The following is a 15,143-nucleotide window of genomic DNA, read 5'->3' as shown; positions in this document are numbered from 1 at the left end:
GACCACTTCTGGAAAGTGGAAGCCATGTGGGTCTCCATGTAGGTCTCTCTTATACCCTACCCTGGGTGAAAACTGGATTCATTGCCACCTAAGGTGCTCATGAACCCCAGCATGAAATCACGAAGTATTTGGAATTAACTTTGCATTTGTATAAGATGGTCCATATGTGGCAGTCACAGCCTTTGGGGCTTTGCCACTTTGCCTTGCCTGACACCAAGCATCTGTGTGGCTGTGTGTTCCATATGGAATGGAGTTCTAAGAGCTGGCAGAGGCAGAGGTTAAACTTTTTTTTTTTTTCAGTTAAAAACTGTCAGTTTGGGACTTCCCTGGTGGCGCAGTGGTTAGGAATCCGCCTGCCAATGCAGGGGACACGGGTTCGAGCCCTGGTCTGGGAAGATCCCACGTGCCGCAGAGCAACTAAGCCCGTGCACCACAACTACTGAGCCTGCACTCTAGAGCCCGCGAGCCACAGCTACTGAGCCCGCGTGCCACACCTACTGAATCCCACGTGCCTAGAGCCCGTGCTCCGCAACAAGAGAAGCCACCGCGATGAGAAACCCGCGCACCGCAACGAAGAGTAGCTCCCACTCGCCACAACTAGAGAAAGCCCGCGCGTGGCAACTGAAGAGCCAATACAGCCAAAAATAAGTAAATACATAATAAACTTAACTTAAAAAAAAAAACTGTCACTTTTAAGATTTCAAAATGTTTGCTCTCTAGGGTAGAGATTATCTTGGGAGCAAAGTCAGCCTTTGTTATAGGAGATCCCCTCTGGTGGGCAGTGCTAGTTGAGACTTGTGAGTCAATATCTAAATCTGGGAAGTCACCCACAGGCAGACATTGCAGCCGGGCTGTGTTCTGTTTAGTCCTATAAAGTGAGAGTGTGTCAGAACGGGGTGAGAAAATTTCCTTCTCTGAAAGCTAGACAGAAGCTATCCTACATCTGAAAAATTTACCAGAGCTATTTACATGTTTCTTATAGAGATTGTGAGCGTTGGCTAAGGCAGATTTCCTTCACATCAGGTTAGAAGAAAGACTAGATCGGGCGTGGTAGAGAGCTCCCCACTGAGTGATGGCTTCACACACAGAGTGAGCAGCCCCAGCTGGGGAACTGGGGCTGGTTCACTGTGATGGTCGGGTCCTGGCCATTTGGGTGGAACCATACTGTATGTTGGGTGAGGTAGTGAGGTGCTGGGGCTTCCCTTTAAGCAAATGGATGTTACCACTGTTGGTCACCCTCGGGACCTCACAGGTACCCCGGGAACTATACTCAGCTAGGGAAAACTTTTCTCCCCCTTCAGGGAGACGTTGATTCCTTGGTGGGGGGCTTCATTTGATCCCTGACTTATAGACGGTCTCCTGGGAAGCATTTAAGATAAGTTCTTAACCACTTAACTCATCTTCAGAATGAGTTCAGGACTATAGACACTGGAAGTAACTACTCTTGGAGCAGATGTGAGTTCTCCTCTGTGGAGTATTTCTATAATTCCCAAATTTTCAGTGAATTCTTATTAAAAGAGAAAAAATTAGAAGTTACAAGGGTAAATGTTGGCCTCATCCAGGTTTATATCCTGTCATTTCCTAGCTGTGTACTTGTCAGCTTACTTAACCTCTCTAAGCCTGTGATTCCTTATTTGTAAAATGGGTAAAAATTGTGCCTAACGCATAGTATTATTGCGTACTGGCTGAAAATGTACAGAAGTAAATTAGAATCTTTCTGCTGTTTTGGTGTCTCCATGACTAATTTCCCATAGGCAGGCTGGCTATAAACTAAAGAGAATTATCATTATCAAAGCAACATATTTATACTTTGTTTTAAAATGCCTTTCCCCAGAGAAGTTCCAATTAGATGTTGATGGGATAGAGTATTTTCATTTTTTTTCCTTTTTCTTTCTTTAGCAAGGATGTAGAAAAGCATTAGTGCCTGTTAATGAGATGATCATGACAAAGGTGCTGTGAAGGAATGGGGTGAAAATGAATCTATAACAATAACATCACTTTGGTTAAACTTACTTATTATTAAGCATATTTAAAAAGAAAAATGGGTAGTAATTGAATACAATTTATAACACTTTAATGGAATCATTTTAATTAAATGGTGAAGAGTGCATATTTTGAAACATACTGTTTATATATTTGTCTGGGAGGGGAAATTTCATTGTGTCGGGAGCGAGAGAAAGATGAACAGAATTCCCCCTCAACCAACAAGGCACTTTCCTGGAAATCTGGTTTTCCTTATCCCATAGGTTCAATCGTTCAGCTACTCTGCTAATTATTTCAACTGGCAGTTTTCAAAGAAATTAACACGAAGAATTCCGCAAAGTGAAATTGAGCATTCGATTATAAAATCTGGTGTGAAGTCATTATGGTGCGTTATTGGGAGAATATGAGCACAGCTTCTAAGTTCATGAGCCGTTAGCAAAGCGTAGATTCCAAATACACAGACATATTTCTTGACTAAGCACAATGTTACAGGTGATCTTCCGGCTGCTTTCGATTAAGTACCTATTACTTTTAATTATATTTAAATCGCCAAGAATTTTTAAGCCGTTTGGAGCTTGGATTCTAGACTCAAACTGCTAAGGTTGAAATTCCAGCACTGCCACTCACTAGCTCTCTGACCAGCTTACTTAGGCTCATTGAAGCCTTAGCTCCTTTTTAAGTCTTTAAAATGGGAGGAAGAATACTTCTCTCAAGGCTTGAAGTGAGGATTTAGTGAAGTAATATGTAAAGTGCCTAGCACAATTCTCAAAAATCTTTGGTATTATTTTTTTGTTGTTAATATTGCACTTGCAAATGGTAGAAACCTAACTCAGATAAGTTTTCAAAAATAATAATGATAGCGTATATTGGGACTGCTTGTGTGCCACTCACTAGGATAACCACTTCATCTTCATTGTTTTATTTCTTTAAAAGGACCTTCTAAAAATTATGTAAGTGAAAAAACCTAGGTTTGGTCTTGTTACAGGTAAGGCTGGACCCAGGAGCCCAAATGAGGCCCTCAGATGTCTGTCTCTTTCTACCTTTCAATTCTCTCCTCCATGATGGCATCAGTCTCAGCCAGATTCTCTCCATGAGAGAGCCAGTAGCTTCTAGCAATTCGAGGCTTTTATTCATTCAGCTCCTCTAGCCCAATCATTCCAGCATAAGGCCCAGATGGCTTTTGATTAGATAGAGTTGGGTCAGTGTCCTTTCCTGACCCAAAACCATAATCAGGAAGGTGAACCTTCTGATTAACCTGACCTGGATCACTTGCCCAACCCTTGTTTGGATTGAGGATTGAGTATAGGGATTGAAGGCAGCCCAGTCTGTAACCTTTCTACTTCATTTTCTGAAAAGCAAGGAGAGCCTCAGGGATAACAAAAATCAAAACTCATTTACAACATCTTCGGCAATACTAAGAGGCAGAGAAACCCCCAAACCAAGAGGTAGCAAAACTGGTGTGAAATCAACACTGGTGCAACAGGAAGGAAGGGAGATTCTGAAACGTGTTATAAGCTGCAAACCCGCCAGATGGTCGAACACAGAAGAGGGTTGCATCTTGAGTGAGAAGTGCTGTGAGCACATTTGAGAACAAAGAACAAAAGTAGGGGTCGGAGAAAGGGAAGAGGACGTGTACGCTCAAATCACATCTCTATAAATGGAATGGTGCAAGCATTGTCACCTCAGGATCGATTGTCACCCAGATTGTGCACGTCAGTACATCCCCAGGACTCTTAAGAGATATGGCTGGTTCTAGGTCTGGGGCAGGGAAGATGCAGGATGAACTTGAGATAGCTTATTCTGACAGAAGGAAAGGAAGCTTTCTAAGGTTAATAGACTTGTATCAAAATGACATAGAAGGTGGTCTGAAAGGGCTCCCAGTGGCCAAAGTTGGGATAATTGGGGCATCAAAAAGAATAATGATTATAGATATAGATAAAATGTGTTTAATATATAAAACTCATGACTTCATAAAGGCACTCAAAAACGAGAAAGCCAGAAAAGCGTAGTATGAGATGGCCATTAAACAACTCCTTACTTTTTAATTGATAATTAAAGGAAAAAACTAAATATTTATCCTGCCTTTCCAGGAGAAATTGTATGACAGAATAAACAATTAGCCCAATTGATGAAGAGAAGCTGTACTTTACAAAAGAATGCCAGTTAATAAATGCAGAAGGAATGATAGAAGTTGAAAACATAATTTTACAAAACCTAATGAAATTATGGATTTAGGCAAGATTTATGTATTAGGTGAGTGGCTAAAAAAATTTAAAAATCTAGTGGCTAAAAATAATAATCATGTATTATTCTTCATTACTCTATGAGTCAGCTTGTTGGTTCTTATGTCTGGAGCAGCTTTACTAGTCTCTGTATTCAGCTGATGGCTCACTTGGGGCCGATGGGTCTCAGGTGGCCTCACTCATATGTCAGGCAGTTGACAGGGATGGCTGGATGGCTGAGGTCTCTCTCTGTACTGTCTCTCAAGAAGGCCTAGGATGGCTTTATTCACATCTCTGGGACCTCAGCTGGAAGAGCTCTGGTCACTGTCCGTGGGGTAACTTATCCTGCAGTAGAACAGTCCAAGCTTCTCTACATGGCAGTCTCAAGGGTTCAGCAGCCAAAGGGGGCAACCACTGGTACGCAAACAATCTCCAAGCCTCTGTTTGCATCACGTTTACTAGTATCTGATTGACCCAAGCCCAGACTCAAGCAGTGAAGAGACAGACTCAATCTCTAGCTAGCAAGTCTGGTAGAACTTGCCACAATGACGGAAGTTTTCCATATCTGCACTGTCCAAAGGGCAGTGCAACTGAGGAACTTAATTTTCAGTTTTAATTAATTGAAGCTGAAGCGTAAATGACTACGTATATGGCTGGAAGCTACCACATTGGACAGTACAGTTCTAGGTACAGAATCCCCTATGGTGTTTTCTAGACAAAATATGAATCCAACCATCCTTTAGATCTAACTTGCATTCTGTAGGAGATAGAGGGGTATAGGAGTCGGCTACATGGTACAACAAGGAAGCAATCAGAGAAATCTAGAAGGGGAGACATTCCACAGGAAAACTGGCCCGATGTCTTCAAAAAGCCAGTGTCATGAAAAGGGGATCCTGACAGACAGAAGAGAAATAAGGGCTATAGCAGCCAGAGAGCTTTCTTCCTAGGACTCCTGGATAGGACTAAACAGTTGAAGAATTGTTTTAGCTTAAGTGGGGAAATTTGAATATGGTTTGGCTCTTCCGTGACATAGAAAATGTACTGAAGCGGAAAAAGGTCAAGATTCATTGACCAAAAAAGGCTAAGTGTTACAACAGTATGTAGAATATAATCTCCTCCTGGGAAAGAAAAATACGCATAAACGTGTGTGTATATATAGATACAAATATACATGCAAACATATAAAGGTCCAGAAGCATATGCACCGAAAGGTAAGACGTGGTGATTCTGGGTGACAGGAAGGTGGAGTTTTGTTTGCTTGATTGTCTGTGTTTTGTAATTTTTTATAAATGTAAATGTGCTGCCTCTAAAATAATAAAGGGGTTATCAAAAATACAAGAGAAAGTCGCTACTAAGTGGGAGGTGCCAAAGATAAGCAGCCATTATACTGTGTGTGTGTGCGTGTGTGCGTGTGTGTGTGTGTGTTTTCAGGAAACGCTTCATCACGATAAAGTATTGCAAATACTTCCTGTAGACAAGGGAAGATGACAGGGCTCTGCAGCTGCAGAAAGAACGTAGGTAATCTGAAGGATCTGGTAAATGGATCCCTTCCTTCTGACACCACAGCAGCTTCAGCCATCAAGTCGGATTAGACGATCAGCCTTTCCCATTGAGTGGCGTGTTCTAGAGTGTTCTAGTATGAATCATTTATGTAGGCTTCTAGTTATACTGCTCAGTTTCCCTCAGAAATAATGGCCCCAGGGACTGAATGTCGTGTAACAGAGAAAGTGAATAAATTGGTGCTGGCCCTGCCAGGTGTCAAACAAACAGGAATATATTGCAGGAAAAGTGCTCCGTCTGTAATTAATGACAACATTTTAAAGTTTTACCGGAAATTGATTATACAGTGCTTGCTTTTATTGAGGTTTCCCCTTTAGTGATGTGTACATATTTTAAAGTAGGTCTACTATGAAATATACGTTAAACTCTTCTTCAAAACATAATCGCCGAGTAGAAAAATATCTTTATAAGTGTCTAACTGTCACCGTTTTTGCAATGATTCACTCTCAGTGTTCAGTGTAGAAGTTCCAAGAACATAGTGTTTGTCTCAGAAAGCGTATTTGAGAATACCAAGTAAAAAGCGAATTTGCCAAATTTTTTACAGCTTTTTATATAATTGCCAAAGTCATAATAAAAATCTGGATTGACACTAGTTTGTCTTGGAATTGCATGACTATCTTTTTAAATACACATGTATTAACATTTCTGAGTTACAAGCCCATTTGGGTAGATAAATCTTTCTAGCAGTCAACTAAATAATTAAATAGCAAGGCCAGAGCTTTTATTATCCCCCAAATCTGAAGTTGAACATTTATGATGGAACAAATGGATACATTTCTCTTTGGGCCCCATTAGGGAGAAAGGAGAATTTTTAAGCTCCTGTTGTTTAGCAACAGCACTTGTTCAAGTATTAAGTTCTATCAAATAAAATTAAGTGAAATCAAATTCTCTTCTCGTCTGTATACTTTATGGCTTTGCTGAAATTCCTTATTCTGAGACACAATAGGCTGTCACACCTGTCCCATAAATTTCCAAAGCATTAAGTCACTGTCTGACTTCTGTTAGCGCTGCATGCATTTCCCCTTAAATTTGAGAGTAACCACAAGCTTTAACAAGTTCACAGATGGGACTTCCCTTAGGAATCTGCCTGCCAATGCAGGGGACACAGGTTCGAGCCCTGGTCCGGGAAGATCCCACATGCTGCGGAGCAACTAAGCCTGTGCGCCACAACTACTGAGCCTGTGCTCTAGAGCCCGTGAGCCACAACTACTGAAGCCCGCACGCCTAGAGCCCATGCTCTACAACAAGAGAAGCCACCACAATGAGCAGCCCGCACAATGCAATGAAGACCCAAAGCAGCGAAAAATAAATAAAAATAAATAAATAAATGTAAAAAAAGAAAAAGAAAAGATCTAGCAGTAATTTAAAAAAAAAAACCAAGTTCACAGAATCATTTTATTTTCTATAGTCTCCTACTGCCAGCATTGTTATCAAATCCCTGAAAATCTTACTGTTTCATTACATATAATTGGCAAATGACACACAATGTGATGTTTTGATTATAGACAAAGGATGATAATGATTTTGTAGCATTTTGCTCTTTATATTTACCCAGAGCCCTCTCAAATTGCTTGTCCGGGGATCCAGCCACAATGTTTGTTGAGCACAGTTGTTTACAAAGTATTTCATCTAAACGAAGAGGATGGAAGCCATCATGGGAGGAGAAATCAAAGCCTTCAGAGCTGGACAGTGTAAGTTGTGTATATTCATTCTTTTATATGTATCGAGTGCTGGTAGTATGCTAAGCATCATGCTAGGTGTTAGGGATACACAGGTGAGTAGCATAGTCACTCATGTAACTTACAGTCTGCTGGGAGAAGCAGAAATTTAAAATGGAATTAATCAGTTAATGCAATTAATCAATAAATTACCTGCAGTCATGAGAAGTGGTATGAAGGAGAAAAACAGGCTAGAAGAATATGTAACAGGGCACCTGACCTGTCAGGGTACAGGGAATGGAGGCTGGGTAAGGGGAAATCAGTTAGAAAGGGCTGAACTAAATGCCATTCCAACTGAGGGAGGAAGAGGAGTTGGTAAGTGAAGAACAGAGAGAAATATTACAGACAAAGGAGGGGAACAGCACGTGCAAAAGCCCTGAGGTGGAAGGGACTTGACAAATTCAAGAACTCATAGAAGGCAAATATGGCTGACTTGGAGAGAACCCAGGGTGAATGGCATGGTATGGCCAGAAGGGGCCAGGGGCCAGCAAGATGGTACAGATACCACAAAAAGCATCAAGTAGGTTTACGTATCTGGGGTTAAGTTTGGGTAAAAAGGAAAGATTGGGCCAAATCTTTTGGCTTTAATATAACATACAGCAGTGCACCACCTGAGCAAAAGAGAGAAATAACCGTCTGTCAGTGGTGTTTGAATGGTAGTACACAGCCAAGATGGCGCCAGGGTGGGACTGGAGACAGGGCTCCCAGCACGAAGGATTCACGGAGCTCTGCCCATTGGACTTATGATTGTGGATGTGGTGGGGGGGGCGGGGAAAGGACGTGTGTAGCTGAGACACGGTAGAGGGATAAGAACTCATCAGCTTTGGTGAGAGAATGGATGAGAAGACTGAAGGAGAAAGAACAGAAAATAAGGCTCATGCTGATGGCATTGATGAACTGCTACCTGGTGGGAGATTGTGGATGAATACTCCAGCTTTTGGGGTGTGCTCTACACTGCCCCCGCAGAGGTCCCCAGAGGGGATGAGCCACAGTTGCCCGCGTTTCTCACCTGCTTGATGACATACGTTTAATCAGCTTCCTTCCCTCCTCCATCTCACTTTCTGGTTCCCCCACTTCCTGAAACCATCTCCTGGATGAACTACTTCACCTCACATTCTTGTTTCAGGGAACAAAACCTAAGACAGTATGAGTGCAGGGCAGAAGGTGAAACACACACACACAAGCACACACACACACACACAGACACTTTGTTTCAAAGCTTCAACAAGGTCAAAATTTGGCATATAATTTTGGGTACAGTTTCCATGCACGTGATCACTGAATTCCACAGGAGGCTGAGTTTCTTACAGAGAACATGGAGGCTCAGACACTGTTGGGGCTATGGGAAGACAAGCTTAATGTGGTGGGAAGGGTGTTGTTATGAGTAAGAGTGACAAAGTTTGCCTTGGTAGTCTTTAACATAGAAAGTTTTCAGTGTAGCCACTCCGAAATTTGGAAGAGAGTTTACACATTTGAGAAAACTGTGGACCAGCAGTCCAAGCGGTATATGAAAAACTTCTGGGTTTGTGTAATGTTTTGGTCGTTAATTTATATAGTAATGTGTTACTTCAGTAAGAGGTCACATAATTTATTTAATGTAATACATTAAAAAAAAACCCACCTCTAATTAGTATATATTTTATAAGATTCTCTTGAGGATACGTCTAGATGAATTTATTTCCAAAGTTTATTTTTTATAGAAATTAACTAAACCAGTAAGAAAAATGCTACCTAGGATATTACCTTATACTTCCCTAGCCCATTTCTCTTCCAAATATTTCACAACTATTTTCATCACTTTAATCACTTACCAAATATTAGTTAGGAAATGCATTAGTAGTCTTATTGTCTAGATTTGGAATTGACACAGAAAAGAAATGTGTCTCATCTCGTTACTAGTTACTAGTTACTTCTACAATTAATGGTGAATCCGAGATTACAACCCAGAGCACTTGACTGCCTGTGTTTCTCTAGTTTGAATTTAATTGGAAATTAATGTAATTTAATAGTTTCATTTCGTGGTTGGATATTTGATGACAGTTTATGAAGGAAGTGCTCCTGAAGCAATCATTTGGAAATAAGAGGGTGTGTTTTGTTCTTTTTCCCGAAAGCTATTTATATAATATAGTTCAATGAGTTTATGATATAGATTTGTCTTTCTTGTGGTTCACCTGGCCCAGCAATAGGGAAAGGTCTCATTAGATGAAGGACTTAATAACCCCCAAAAGCAACAGGATCAGGGGCTCAGTGGCGGACACCACTCTGAAGAAACTTGGTCAAATGGAGTTCATTCTTCTTATTTTTAAAGGTCTTTTAGATCTAAGTGATTACATCTAAAAACAGAATATTTTGCAGTGTTTTTCTTCTTAAGCAGTTACTTCTCTCTTCTACTTAAAGATGCTCATTAAGATTGACCTTCAGAGGGTGTATTCCTTTGCTAGGGCTGCTGTGGAACCCAAGTTCGTGTGTCCGATATATAGTAAAGCCGAACGAAACAAAGCATCAGAGTTTGGAGCAGAGAAAGGTTTATTGCAAGGGCTGAGCAAGGAGAACGGGCAGCTCATGCTCCAAAGACCAGAACCCTCCAATAGCTTTCAGGGAAGCGTTTTTAAAGGCAACATTGGGGTAAGGGCTGAAGGATGCAGGACTTTCTTCTGATTGGTTGGTGGTGAGGTAACAGGGTGATGTTTCAGGATCTCAATCATCAACCTTCTGGTTTCAGCCAGTCTGGGGTCTAAGTGCTTGTGCTCAACACGCAGTCACCATCCTCTACCTGGGTGGGGGTCTTAGTTCCTACAGAAAAACTTGAAGTTAGGCAACAGATTGTTAGGTATATCCCTTGAGGAGGAATTAGGACTCTGCTTTTTCACTGCACTATTATTTCTTGACTAGTTTTCCTTTGTTTCTGCATTTCCTCTCTTCCCTAATTATCAATAGTAACTGCTTGAATCTGCCCTTTGAACTCAAGGCAGGCCTGGGAGACTAAAGCCTTTTTCTACACACAGGAATGGGGGACACAGAGGGGTTTTTGTACCCAAGAGGACCCCACAGGGGCATGCTCGTTTTCACTGCCATAACAAAATATCACAGACTAAGTGGCTTCAACAAGAGAAATTTATTCCTCACAGTTCTGAAAGCAGGAAGTTCAGGATCAAGGTGAGAGCAGGGTTGCTTTCATTCTGAGGCCTCTCTCTTTGGCTTGTAGATGGCCACCTTCTCGCTATGTCCTCACATGATCTTTTCTTTGTGCATGTGCATCCCTGGTGTCTCTTTGCAAGTCCAAATTTCCTCTTCTTATAAGGACATCAGTCAGATTGCGTTAGGGTCCACCCTAAGGGCCTCATTTTAACTTAATCACCTCTTTGAAGGTTCTGTCTCCAAAAACAGTCGTGTGGATGAGGGCCCATTCATAATGACCTCATTTAATTTTAATTACCTCTTTAAAGGCCCAATCTCCAAATACACTCATATTCTGAGGTATTGGTCATTGACAATGACTCCTTAACCAAACTTTAGTCAGGCTGCTCTAAGCTCTCAAAGCCCTGACCCTGGGTTTTTTGGGGTTTTTTGCGGTACGCGGGCCTCTCACTGTTGTGGCCTCTCCCGTTGCGGAGCACAGGCTCCAGGTGCGCAGGCCCAGCGGCCATGGCTCACGGGCCAAGCCGCTCCGCGGCATGTGGGATCTTCCCGGACCGGGGCACGAACCCGTGTCCCCTGCATCAGCAGGCGGACTCTCAACCACTGCGCCACCAGGGAAGCCCGACCCTGGGTTTTGTCCTTGGCCTACTTAGTGTAATTTTAGCAAGAATCCTGCTGGGTCAATTTAACAAAAATCTCTCACCCTGGATAGCTGATCAGTTTCCTCATTGCCAACCCTGGCTACCTTAGCACCGGTCCTGTCTTTGGCAAGATTCCTGTTGAGTGGGTCTACCAAAAATCCCCATAGCCTTTTAGTAATCTTCTATCTGCTGACACTCCTCCACACACCCCCACCCTCACCTCCCTACCCTCTTCCTTGTCTATAAATCTCCACTTGTCTTTGTTATATTTATTTTGGGGCTGATCTCTTTCCCCCACTGCAAACCCCTTGTTGCATAAAGTTGCCCTCACCACCTTGAACAAGTATCATGAATCATTTTTTTCTTTAAGAGGATTAGGGTTTCAACATATGAATTGGGGTTGGCGGGGGACCCAGTTCAGCCCATACTAGGGAGGATGAGCGAATGTACGTCTACAGATCTTTCAGAACTGAGAAGAGAATTCCCTTCTTTCTCAAAGATAGAATTGACCTCTTTGGTCCTTGAATATTTTCTGGTCAGAACCTTTCTGGAGCACGGAGAGGCAAGAACTGACCCGCACTCGGTCATACAGCACTCAGGAAGACATCCCTTAGCCAAGCTGATGGCTGTGTCGCATCCCTCCAACCCTAATTATTTTGGCACATGCAGTTGGATAGAAGCAGTGTTTGGACGTGTGCTCTTGAACCATCAGACATGGATTTGAATTCTGCCTCTATCAGCTGTAAGATCTTGGACAAGGAACTTTCACTCTCTCAACCTCAGTTTCCCCATCTGTAAAATGAGGGTAACACAATGGTTTGGGATAAGAATTTAAAAAGACAATGGACGCAAAGTACTCAGCATTTAGTTGGCACTTAATAAATGTTAACTGTTACCATCATTAAAGATCATCTGAGCCGGTGCCTGAAAATGTTAGCTGAGGAATCCAAAGATGGATGTTTGCCTCTGCTCTACCGACATTCTTTCTAAAACCCTTCCTCATTTCAAGCGGCTTTTCATTTGTCTGAAATCTAAGGGCAAACAGTGGTCTACAGATTCACCTTGAAGCCATGGCCTGTATTTGAGGGGCTCCTACATGCACAGTCCATTTGACTTTATCTAAAAGAAAACGTATAGCAATAAAACTAAAAGGAAGAGTATTCCTGTTTCTCCTTACTTTACCAAAGATGGTAATTACAGTTGATGAGTAGCACCCGCAGAGGTACTCAGCATGGGTTACAGCTCATTTAAAAAAGAATAAGGGGCTTCCCTGGTGGTGCAGTGGTTGAGAGTCCGCCTGCCGATGCAGGGGACACGGGTTCGTGCCCCAGTCCGGGAAGATCCCACATGCCGCGGAGTGGCTGGGCCCGTGAGCCATAGCCACTGAGCCTGCGCGTCCGGAGCCTGTGCTCCACAATGGGAGAGGCCACAACAGTGAGAAGCCCGCGTACCACAAAAAAATAAAAAATAAGGACTGATGGAAAGAACAAACAAAGAAGGGAAGTGGAGAAAGCAGGATGCACCTGACTCCTAGTAATTCTTCCCCTGAATTTTCACTCTCCCCTTGGAGGTCTCACTTTCACCTCGTGGCCTTCTGCAAATGATGGGCAGAATTTGGGCACGTGCAGATCGCTCTACAGGGCCTCAGAGAAGAAGGAGGTAGCATAGAGGACCATAGGGCTAGAATTCCTCTCAGGATTTAAAGACCAGTCCTACCTTCATAGCCGCACCACCCACCAAGGCCAAGCTGATAGCCTCTGGGTCTTTGTTTTCTCACTTGTGAGATGGGAATATCAGTACCCACCTCACAGAGTTGTTTTATTTTTTTTAATTGATGTATAGTTGATTTACAATGTTTCCAGTGTATAGCGAAGTGATTCAGTTGTGTGTATATGTATGTGTGTGTGTACGTATATATATTCTTTTTCAGATTCTTTTCCATTATAGGTTATTACAAGATATTGAATATAGTTCCCTGTGCTATACAATAGGTCCTTGTTGTTTATCTATATATAGTAGTGTGTATCTTTATTTTTACATCTTTACTGGAGTATAATTGCTTTACAGTGTTGTGAGTAATATGTATCTGTTAATCCCACATTTCTAATTTATCCCTCCCATCTTTCCCCTTTGGTAACCATGTACTTGTTTTCCCTCCCATCTTTCCCCCCCATCTTTCCCCTTTGGTAACCATGTATTTGTTTTCCATGTCTGTGAATCTATTTATGTTTTGTAAATGAGTTCATTTGTATCATTTTTTAAAATTCCACATATAAATATCATATATTTGTCTGTCGTTCTCTGTCTGACTGACTTCACTTAGCATGATAATCTCCAGGTCCATCCGTGTTGCTGTAAATAGCATTATTTCATTCTTTTTTATGGCTGAGTAATATTCCATTGTATATATACCACATCTTCTTTATCCTTTCATCTCTCAATAGACATTTAGGTTGTTTCTATATCTTGGCTCTTGTAAATAGTGCTGCATGAACACTGGGGTACATGTATCTTTTTGAATTACTTTTTGTCTTTTCTGGATATATGCCCAGGAGTAGGATTGCTGGATCATGTGGTAGCTCTATTTTTAGTTTTTTAAGGAAACTCCATACTGTTCTCCATAGTGGTTTCACCAATTTATATTCCCACCAGCCGTGTAAGAGGGTTCCCATAGAGTTTTGTATGTAAAGCATTTTACACACCCAGCACTCAAAATAATACCTCTGATCAAGTCATCATAGCCACTCGACCAGCAGAAAGCCTGTGGGGGACTGGCTTCACAGGATGAGGCAAAAGGAAGTTTGCCAATGCACAAAAAAAAGAAATGCTCTTTGGCAATCATCTGAAGATGGTAGGAATGTGACACATGGGATACAGCGAATGAGATAGAGTTAGTTAGCTTTGCTATATTGTGATAGTTACATAAAGGTTTTACAGTTTCAAAAACTGAAAAAGTAGATCAGTATGAATTTTTCTTACCCATCTTCTCTCCCCCAAGCAACCAACTGGGCCAAGTTTTTCTCATTTTTAATATAAAAGACCTCAGACCGACCTTTGTTGAATGTTTGTATTGATACTGGAGGACATTCCTTACACTCTGGAAGTTCTATTTCATGTTGATTTCAGTCTTTGGGTTTTGCTGTAGGACTAGTTTTCGATTGCCTCACAGCTGCCAGAACGATAATGTTGTCATCTAAAAGTGTCCCCTCTGGGGCTTCCCTGGTGGCGCAGTGGTTGAGAGTCCACCTGCCGATGCAGGGGACACGGGTTCGTGCGCTGGTCCAGGAAGATCCGCATGCCGCAGAGCGGCTAGGCCCGTGAGCCGTGGCCGCTGAGCCTGTGCGTCCGGAGCCTGTGCTCCGCAACGGGAGAGGCCACAACAGTGAGAGGCCCGCGTACCGCCAAAAAAAAAAAAAAAATTGTCCCCTCCAGCAAGGGTGTCCAGGTTTTGCACATAAAACGCAAGATACCCGATTAACTTTGAATTTTAGATTAACAATGAATAATTTTTTAGCATAATTTTATCCGAGATCTTTCGTGGGACATACTTACACTAAAAAAAATTAGTTGGTGTTGCTCTGAAATTCACATGTAACTGGGTGACCAGCATTTAATCTGGCAGTCCTATCTCAGGAGCTGGGCCTGGCCTGGAGAGCACTTCTGCAACCTCAGGAAGAAGCTCCAAGTTTTATTCCAAGGCAAGAAACTGAGGGGAAAAGGAGAGGCCCCAGATCTTCTTGGGAGGGGGAGAGAACTTGACGGTCTCCAGGCAAAGGTTGGGGGTTGGTCACGTGGGACTCTGCATCCTGCGCCCTCTGCAAGACACCATCCAAGCAGGACTGCATTCTCGTCTGAGGACTTACTCTGATTTAGTCCAAATC

General features: G+C 42.3%; 1 protein-coding gene across 1 annotated transcript in view; it reads left to right on the top strand.

Annotated features, from left to right (window-relative positions):
• The first annotated feature begins 7,264 nt into the window (after nt 1-7,264).
• Nucleotides 7,265-15,143, top strand: part of PROK2 (prokineticin 2) — a 75,387-nt gene continuing 67,508 nt past the window's right edge. Inside the window, exon 1 of the mRNA XM_029243678.1 lies at nt 7,265-7,456. Coding sequence (XP_029099511.1) covers nt 7,358-7,456 — 99 coding nt within the window. The 5' untranslated portion in view covers nt 7,265-7,357. The remainder of the gene's footprint in view (nt 7,457-15,143) is intronic.

The sequence above is a fragment of the Monodon monoceros genome, unplaced genomic scaffold, assembly GCF_005190385.1.
Source record: "Monodon monoceros isolate NGI ecotype Baffin Bay Population unplaced genomic scaffold, NGI_Narwhal_1 Super_Scaffold_3, whole genome shotgun sequence".
Lineage (NCBI taxonomy): Eukaryota > Metazoa > Chordata > Mammalia > Artiodactyla > Monodontidae > Monodon > Monodon monoceros.
The sequence above is the reverse complement of the archived record's forward strand: the minus strand, read 5'-3'. Positions and strand labels throughout refer to the sequence as shown.